General features: G+C 50.7%; 1 protein-coding gene across 1 annotated transcript; it reads right to left on the bottom strand.

Moving 5' to 3' along the window:
- Positions 1 to 7,752: 7,752 nt before the first annotated feature.
- LOC133829097 (uncharacterized) lies at positions 7,753 to 8,982 on the bottom strand. Its single transcript, XM_062259027.1, has 2 exons — positions 8,521 to 8,982; positions 7,753 to 8,420 (listed from the first exon to the last, which is right to left on the bottom strand). Exons 1-2 carry the CDS (start codon positions 8,632 to 8,634, stop codon positions 7,911 to 7,913), a joined length of 624 nt encoding a protein of 207 aa, XP_062115011.1. The 5' UTR covers positions 8,635 to 8,982; the 3' UTR covers positions 7,753 to 7,910.
- Positions 8,983 to 9,703: the final 721 nt, after the last annotated feature.

Consider the following 9,703-nt stretch of genomic DNA (forward strand, 5'->3'; position numbering starts at 1 on the left):
TCAATTATTTTATTTAAGTGTGAATAAATAAATATGGATAGTCAAAATTATTTTTTATTCTTATATTTATTTAATTAATAACAAGATTGTACGCCCTGATTTTCCAACGGGCTATTAGCGAGCTGAGATACGGCCTAAACTATATCAGCCACGTGGATCCCCCATGACCGGAGTTGTTGTCGTCAGGTCCTTCCTCGTTAGCTCGGGGTATCCAAGGGTTCACCAAGATTACTTAAGGATTGAGTCTGGACTCTGAAGGCCACAGGTTGAGGGAAGCATCCAGCTCGTGGTACAAGCTGGGGTTGGAGGCTTTGACCTTTTGTAAAGTCAACCACGCAAGGTAAACGTGCATATATCAGACATCGCGTGTCTGATATATCCCTAACTTCTAGGACACGCAGCATGAACGTGCGTATTCTGGCACCCATGACTGGGTTGGGTTGTGCGGCCCATTGTCCCCCTTACCTATTGATTAGACCACACTTCATGTGTCAGGTTTTAGGAATTAATCATGAATGTCACAGAAGTGACATGATAGGTAAGAAGGTCACGGGATGACCTTCTTACCAACTCCCAGGTTCCCTCTCCTATAAATATGGAGACCCTGGGAGTTGCAAAGGGTTGGATTCTATTGTGTAAGGAAATACTCTGTAAAAGATTACCAAGCATATAGCAATAATATTGACTGGTGGAGTAGAAGGATTTTAACCTTTGAACCACCTAAAAAAACGTAATTGTGTCACCAGTCCATCTCCAAAAGATCATTCATCTGTTTCAATTCATAGTTAAGCACTAACCCCTTCCTCTTATTTTCTTAATTACCTGTTGGCGAAGAACCGCGTCAACAGTTTGGTGCTTTCATTGAGAGCTAGTCAGATTGGTGCTTTCGCAAACATCCAACTATGGTGACCACTCGATCAAGACACGGTAACAAGGCGGAACAGCATGATGGGCAGGAGGCTCATCATGCCGCCATCTTTGGTGAGCAAAATCCTGAAGTCCAGCAGCGGCCGGGCAAGCACCCGGTTGGCCAGGATGACACTTGAAGTTGGGTGCCTCGGCCACCTAATCCAAACCCAGGTTTTTACACTGCGGTAGAGATGGAGAACGCTCAACTGAGGAGCCAACTAGCGAAAGCTAATCAGCAGATCAAGGAGGTGTTGGCCCGACTACCCCCTCTTACAACCGACGCTAATGTCGGAAAGCGGCAAGGGAGACTCATAAGTCCCGTCGGGGTAGTCGGTCCAGGCCTAACCGCTCGGACAGACCGCCGGCATCTAACTCTATTCCCTCATCGCACCGTCGAGAGGCAAACTTCGAAGAAATGCCTAAAGCCGAACTACAGTATAGCCGCTCGGTCCGAACTTCAACTCCCAGCTCTCAACCAGCCTTAAGCGTGCCCAGGAGAGCTCGAGGAAATTCCAGAAGGAGGTCCAGAGAGGGCTCACAGCACCAGGCCATCCCCACTAGCCGTCCTGCGCCTCGTCCAGATCGCCAGGCGCGGGACCCGCAGGTTGGCAGGGCCGAAAGGCCCCCACCTAACTTGATTCGCTCTGACGGGACCAGGATTGCATCTCCGGTCAGGCATCCTCCGTCTCCAATAAGATATCCATCCCCTCCTCAGCCCATCCGATATATTCCAGCTTATGGAAGCAGCAAGAGAAACCTGCCGTCCGCAGGACCTTCCCGACGTAGCAGGGCGTCGAGGGAGAGCCCGGATCCTCACCCCCAAAGGCGGACTCTGAGATTTTCTAACGGGAGCTACTGAACCAGCAGTCGCCGGAGCGACCTTTCTGGTGAAGACCTACGTCAACATTTAAGCTCGGCGCGAAGTCCTCAAACCACCCAGGGGGCGACCTGCGAGATCGCCTAAACTCTCATAGGGGGGAACCAGTAGGAGGTGGCAGCCCTGCTCACTCAGGCGGAGACCTGTCTGAGGTGCGTAACGGTGGGAACGCCCCAAATAACCTATCTCAAGATAGGATGGGCAATAACCCACCAAACGTATACAATGGATCCGGAGCTATCGAGCAGCCCCAGAATAACCAAGGAAATCAGGACAAAACCCTTGAGCGCCTGGCTCAGATGGAGGAGCTGATGAGGAAACTCCTGTCAGAAAAAGAGAAAGACGAATATGATTCGGGGGACGAGCTGGAACTCTTCGCCCCCAGCATAGCAGCAACGGCTTACCCACCCAGTTTCCGTATGTCGCACCTGTCCAAGTTCAACGCAGATGGAGACCCGTCGGATCATCTGGGGATGTTCAACACTCTAATGATTGCCCACAACATTGGCCCCGAGCTGAGGTGTCTGATATTTTCCTCCACACTGACTGGACCAGCCAGGCAGTGGTTCAAACAAAGCAAAAGACAATCCATCAGCTCCTGGAAAACTTTCTCTGCTGACTTCAAGAGGGCATTCCGAGCCTCCCAGGCTGCCCGCGTCAAGGCCGAATCTCTGGCTAACATGAGGCAGCAGCCCGACGAGCCTCTGAAAGCTTACTTGAGCAGGTTCGCGAATGTCGCTGCTCGGGCCAGAGACGTAGATGACAGCTCTAAGCTCATGGCCTTGAGAACTGGAATCCTCGTTAGAGGGGGACTCTGGAAAGAAATACAAATGAAGGGAGTTAGCTCAGTGAACGAGTTCCTAAATAGGGCCCAGGAATGGAACAACTTGGAGGAGGCCGAAGCCTCAGCTGCGGGAACAAGCCAGGTCCCTAAGCAGCCCGCTGGAGTGGGAACGGAGGTCGTGACAGCGACCCAGAACGTTACACAAAATAACCAGTTTGGTGGAGGCAAAAGAAAGGGGAACGACAAGGGCAACCAGCACGGCCCAAAGAAGAATAAGTCCGTAGACAAATTTAAGCTGGTCTACGCGACTTATACAGAACTCACCCACTCTAGGGAGAGCATCTTCCTGGCGAATTCTGCTCGCCTCCCCTGGAAGAAGCCGGAGCCGTTAAAGCACCAGAAGGGGAAGAGAGACACCTCCAAGTTTTGCCGTTTCCACAACGACATTGGCCACAATACCGATGATTGTAGGCATTTGAAAGATGAGATGGAAACTCTCATCAGAGCCGACCTGCTCCAGAAGCCCCGATCAGCCAGCCCGGGTCTCGGGTGGATAAGACGTCCCTCCTCCAGTGATAGGAGGAGAGATATCCACAATCTCGGGAGGTCTGAAGAGGTACATAAACGAACTCAAGGAGCATAATGGAGTAGAGTTCGTCCCGGAGCAGGGTCTGCCAAAGCAGCAACGATTGGAGAGGCAACCGATCATTTTTACAGAAGAAGATATGGGCCATGTCCAGTTCCCTCATAACGACCCTCTGGTCGTAGCAGTGCAGCTCACTAATCGAAGGGTTAGGAGGGTGCTGATAGATAATGGGAGCTCAGTAAACCTTCTATTCCGGTCCACGTTGGAGAAGATGGGTTTAACTGTCGCCGAGCTGAAGGCGACCTCCATAATGCTGTATGGTTTTTCAGGAGAAGGATCAGCGGCCATAGGGACGATCGAGCTGGTGATCACCCTAGGAGAAGGACCTCGGATAGTCTCCAAACTCCTCGAGTTTGTGGTCGTCGACTGCTCCGCTGCATACAATGTTATTTTGGGTCGACCCACACTCATAGCTTTTGAGGCCATCACCTCTGTTCGCCACCTCGCGCTGAAATTCCCTTCTTCCACGAGAATATGCACGGTCTGTGGTGATCAGCTCACTGCCAGGGAATGCTACAACATTTCCATGAAGGGAAAATCGAAACCCGGGCAGCTAGCAATGGCCATCCAAGGTGGAGGAGAGGAATCTTAGGAACCTTTAGCTGATCCTGATATTGAAAAACCTCAAACTGCCGGAGGGGAAAATATCGTCTTAAGTGAGGATATTGACCCCCGAATAGGCGAGGATAAGTCTGAGCTCCAGGCTATTGAAGAGCTCGAAGAAATGAACATCGATCCACAAAATCCTTCACGGACGGTCAAGCTCAGGAACAGCCTCTGTAACGAGAGGAAGGCGGAGCTGGTTAAGTTTCTGCAGGATAACCTGGATGTGTTTACATGGTCGCATGAGGACATGGTGGGAATTAGTCCAAATGTCATCATGCACACCCTTCATCTGGACAAGAGCGTCCCTGCGAAGTCCCAGAAGCAGAGGCGCCTGGGAACAACCCGGGCTGAGGCCTTAGAGGAAGAAGTAGCCCGGCTCAAGAAATGCGGCTTTATCTGTGAAGCCAAGTTTTCGACTTGGGTCGCCAACCCCGTGCTGGTCCCGAAGCCCAACGGGAAGTGGCGGACCTGCATCGACTTCTCCGACCTAAATAAAGCCTGCCCCAAAGATTGTTTTCCCTTGCCAAGAATTGACCAATTGGTGGATGCCACAGCGGGGCACGAGCTCATGTCCTTTATGGACGCGTACTCAGGCTACAACCAAATCGCCATGAATCTGGCGAACCAGGAGCACACCAACTTCATGACCCCGACTAACGTCTATTGTTACAAGGTCATGCCGTTCGGGCTGAAGAACGCCGGCGCCACATACCAGAGGTTAGTAAATAGAATGTTCGCCAACCAGATCGGGAAGAACATGGAAGTGTACGTCGATGACATGCTGGTCAAGTCAAAGACTGTCGATAACCATGTTTCCAACCTGGAGGAATGCTTCAAGATACTACGAGAGTACGACATGAGGCTTAATCCACAGAAGTGTACTTTCGGGGTCGCATCTGGAAAATTCTTGGGTTTCATCGTCAATACCCGAGGAAACGAGGCAAACCCCGAAAAGATCAGGTCATTGCTCGAGCTTCCCTCGCCCAGGTCGCGCAAAGACGTCCAAGGCCTGACAGGAAGGGTGGCAGCCCTAAACCGGTTTATTTCAAAATCCACCGACAAGTGCCTGCCATTCTACAACCTGCTCCGATGAAATAAGAAATTCGAATGGACAGAAGAGTGTAAAAGTGCTTTCCTCGCCCTGAAGGCACATCTGGCCGAACCACCCGTATTGTCCAAACCAAAGGCAAGAGAGCCCCTTTTTCTCTACCTAGCTGTCACAGAGGATGCAGCTAGTTCCGTATTGGTCCGAGAAGAAGACCGGGTTCAGAAACCGGTGTACTACATCAGTAAGAGACTTCTCAGGGCTGAATCTCGATACCCGTTGATGGAAAAATTGGCGTTCTGTCTTATCACGGCCTCCCGAAAGCTCAGGCTGTACTTCCAGTCCCACTCAATACACGTCATGACCGATCAGCCTTTAAGGCAGGTTTTGCAAAATCCTGAAGCATCGGGACGCCTGTTAAAATGGGCTATCGAACTCAGTCAGTTCAAGATTTTGTACACCCCACGAACTGCTATAAAAAGTCAGGCCATGGCAGAGTGCACAGGATTCCGCGAGGATCCTGTAGAAGACTCACCCCAGGTCACCTCGGCCCAGACGTCGTGGAAGATCTTCGTGGATGGCTCATCCAATGAGAATGGCTTCGGGGCTGGAATCATTTTGATATCCACCGAGGGACGCAGATTCCACTCGGCGCTGAGATTCGGATTCAAGGCCTCCAACAACGAGGCCGAATACTAAGCTTTGCTGGCCGGACTGAGAATAGCCTAGGAGCTGAAGGTGAGCTCCGTCCAGTGCTTCAGTGACTCCCAGCTCGTGGTAAACCAGGTGCTGGGTAAGTATCAGGCACGAGGACCCAAGATGGCTGCGTACCTGGCAAAGGTAAAAGTCGAACTGTCCGCGTTTGGGCGAGGTTCAATCGAGCAGATACCTCGGGAGAAGAACGCTAACACAGACGCTCTTGCCAAGCTCGCCACCTCCAGGGAGACGGAGGCTTTGGGGTTAGTTCCGGTAGAGTTCTTGGAAAAACCAAGTATAGAAGAAGTCAGGACGTAGGTCGAGATGATCGACGCTAGGCCGACCTGGATGACCCCCATCCTTGAGTATCTCACCGAGGGGAAGCTACCTGAAGGGCGTAATGGTGCGCGGCGGGTATTGTACCAGGCCCCAAGGTATATGATGGTAGATGGGATACTGTACCGACGTGGGCACTCCCTACCTCTCCTACGATGTGTTCTTCCGGGCGAAGCAAAGGCCATCCTGCAGGAACTGCATGAGGGTTTTTGCGGGGATCACACTGGGGGGCAAATCTTGGCCCTAAAGGTTCTGAGGCAAGGATATTACTGGCCCACTCTGTCCAAGGACTCGATCTCATATGTCAAGAAATGTGACAAGTGCCGGCCACAGTTGCCCGAGCTCCCCCAGTCGAACTGAAGATGATTTCTTCCCCGTGGCCATTTGCGGTCTGGGGAATCGACTTGTTTGGCGCCCTCCCTACTGGAAAGGGTGGGGTACGATACGCTGTGGTGGCCATCGGCTACTTCACAAAGTGGGCTGAGGCAGAACCTTTGGCAACAATAACTTCCAAAAAAGTCCTCGACTTCATGGTTAAGAGCATTATCTGCCGATTCGGGCTGCCCAAGAAAATCGTTTCCGACAATGGGACTCAATTCGACAACGACTTATTCACCGACTTTTGTGAAAGGTACGGGATCATGAAAAGCTTCTCGTCCGTGGCCTATCCTCAGGCAAATGGCCAAGTCGAGGCCGTCAATAAGACCCTAAAGGCGAGCCTCAAGAAGAGACTAGACGAAGCTAAGGGGGTCTGGCCAGAACAGCTCCCCCAGGTTCTGTGGGCATACCGGACCTCACATCGGACTCCTACGGGTCATACTCCTTTCTCCCTGGCTTTTGGGAAATGAGGCAGTCCTCCCTGTGGAGATTAAGGTACCTTCGCATAGAGTCCAGGCATATGACCAGGACCGCAACCACGAGCTAATTTGTGCTTCCCTTGACTTGGTTGATGAAAGACGAGAAGATTCGCAACTCCAGCTCGCATATTACCAGCAAAAAATCACTTCTTATTTCAACTCAAAAGTCAAAAAGCGCGCCTTTAGCATTGGCGACCTGGTCCTCAGGAGGATTTTCTTAGCCGGTAAAGATCCCAAAGATGGAGTATTGGGACCAACTGGGAAGGGCCATATCAAATCATTGAGGTCATTAAAGAAGCAACTTACAAATTAGCTCGGCTCGATGGAGGGGCAGTCCCACGAACTTGGAACGCCATCCATTTGAAGAGATATTATCAATGACAACCTTGTAAGGCCTAAAAGGCCATTTTTTATGTATTAAGCAATGAGAATTAACTTTTCGTTTATGATTGTACATGTTTACAAGTGTAATCTAAAGTAACCACGAAAGACCCTTTCCTAGTTACTTGGGGGGCATATGGTGCCTAGATATAACTAGGTCGCCTTAAAGGCTTGGAAGTTAATTCAAATCGATTTATCATTGTTTTTCTTAAAGAACACGAGATATTGATAAAAATTAACGCGAACTAAGTTTTCAAACTAAGTTCCTAGACATAACCAGGTCATAAATCTTAGAAGTTAATTTAAATCGATTGATCGTTGTTTTTCTTAAAGAGCATGAGATATTGATAAAAATTAACGTGAACTAAGTTTTCAAACTAAGTTCCTGGACATAACCAGATCATAAAGCTTAGAAGTTAATTTACATCGATTGATCGTAGTTTTTCTTAAAGAGCACAAGATATTGATAAAAATTAACGCGAACTAAGTTTTCAAACTAAGTTCCTGGACATAACCAGGTCATAAAGCTTAGAAGTTAATTTAAATCGATTGATCGTTGTTTTTCTTAAAGAGCACGAGAAATTGATAGAAATTAACGTGAACTATGTTTTACAAAGTAGTAACTAAAATGCGTAAAGGCAAAAGGAAATAAACCAATTAAAATAAAAAATTGATAAAACCAATTGTCTCGAGGTGGAAAAACCTCATGCAAAGTTACAAACAAAAAAAAATTAATGAGAATATTAAAGGAAAGGGTGCGAAAAAGAAAGGCCCTAAGCTCCACCAGGCTGCCCCGACGAGGTCGCTGTCTCGCCCTCCTGCTCGGCCACGACGAGTGCCTCCCCCGTATCAGAAGGTGCCTCCTGCTGGAGGCGAGCTTTGAACCCCTCCAGGAAGACCTCCCCGTCCGCTCCTAAGAAGGAGAAGTCGCCGTCCGGATTATAGGCCCAGCAATGGTAGAGCATGTCCTCCATGGCGGTGCTGGAGGCTGCCCTCTCCGTTTCCAAGGCGGCCTTAGCCTCCTCGGCCCTAGCCTTCGCAGAGTCTAGCTCGACCAGCGCGGCAGCGAGGGCGGCTTTGGTAGCCTCGGCCTCTTGAAGCTTAGGACGGGCTTCTTCCAGCTCGGCCTGTACGGCCGTCAGAGCATCCTTGGCTTCCTTTTCCTTCTGTTGGGCCGTCTGCAAGGAAGTCTGATGGGCGGCCAAAGCCGCCTGATGCTCGCCCCTCATATCCTCGAGTTGGGCCTTGGCCCTGGCTATGCTTTGGTGAATGGCCAAGACGCTCTGCAAAAACAGAGGCAACTACCTTAGAAAAAAAAAAAAGAAGGGAGAGGAAAAACATGGCAAGGCATGATAATAAAAAATAAGGGCAAAGTCAGCTTACCGTTAGGGCCATGCCCAGTGAAGATTCCATTACGCCCACCGGGCTCCTTGCTTCGATGGCCCGCAGCTCCCTCTCGTTGAAGCGGTAGAAGTGGTCGACGGTGTAGCTCGCCATCTCATACACCGTCCCCCAAAAGACATCTGGAATCTTCTCCAGGGTCTAGGGGTCCACCGGGATACGCACCTCGGGGGGCGCAGTTGCCAAAGCCTCGAGCTCCGCCCCTGTGTCCCGGACGAAGGCCGGAGCTCGCAGAGGGGGTGGGGGCATGTTCCCCACTACAACAGGAGGTACAGTTTCCTCTGCCTGGGCAGCTGGGGGCTGCTCTTTCCCCTTTGCAGGGGACTTGGTTGGGGTCCGAGCGGCTTTCTTCGCCACCCAGAGCTTCTTCATTTTGGGCCCGGAGGCCCCAGCTGAGGAGTTCCCTCCAGTGAACATAGCTCGTAGATTTTTTCCCCCGGGCTGAGACATCTCCTCTGGCAAAAAAAAGACAACATCAATATATCAGTAAGCAGTCATGCAAAAACAAAAAAAAGGGGGAGAAAAGAGAAACTCAAGTATATATATATACTAAAGGGAATCCTACCCCCCGAGCTAGAAGAGGAATCTATGGTCACGACCATCGGCCCCAGAGCTTCTGCAGGGGAATCTAAGACAATTACTTCTCGAGCTGGCGCGAGTTCTAGATCCGAGGTTGGCTCAGGACTAGACTCTTCTACATATTGCCTAAGACCCAGAGCTACGACACCCTCCCGGAGTGATGGCCATGACCGAAGGTTGGTCCCATACTCCTCGAATAGGACCGACCTAAAGGCTAGGGTGTTGTCTACAACTATGGTACCCCTAGGGCGGCTACTTTCGTAATCCAACACGAGATGGTCGACGCAATGGAGCAAGGTTACATTAAAGTCTGGGTCACTTCGATGGCGTTGGACGAGCTGTTTGGGATTGAACCTAGCTAGCAGGGGATCTGCAATGGCCCTATCTAAGTTCCTAAACGTATATGGGTTACCATGGCTAGAGGGACCTGCAGCTGCTCTGGACCGGATCCTCTCCTCGTCTGTCCTTTGGGCGACCTCCAGTGCCTACTTCCTCGTCCTCACGAGGGGCACCTCGTCCTCCTCATCCTCATTCCCCGCGACCTCCTCCTCGGGGATGGCCCTCATCTCGCGAGCTGGGGGAGGCA

The sequence above is a fragment of the Humulus lupulus genome, chromosome 4 (assembly GCF_963169125.1).
Source record: "Humulus lupulus chromosome 4, drHumLupu1.1, whole genome shotgun sequence".
NCBI classification, from domain to species: Eukaryota; Viridiplantae; Streptophyta; class Magnoliopsida; order Rosales; family Cannabaceae; genus Humulus; species Humulus lupulus.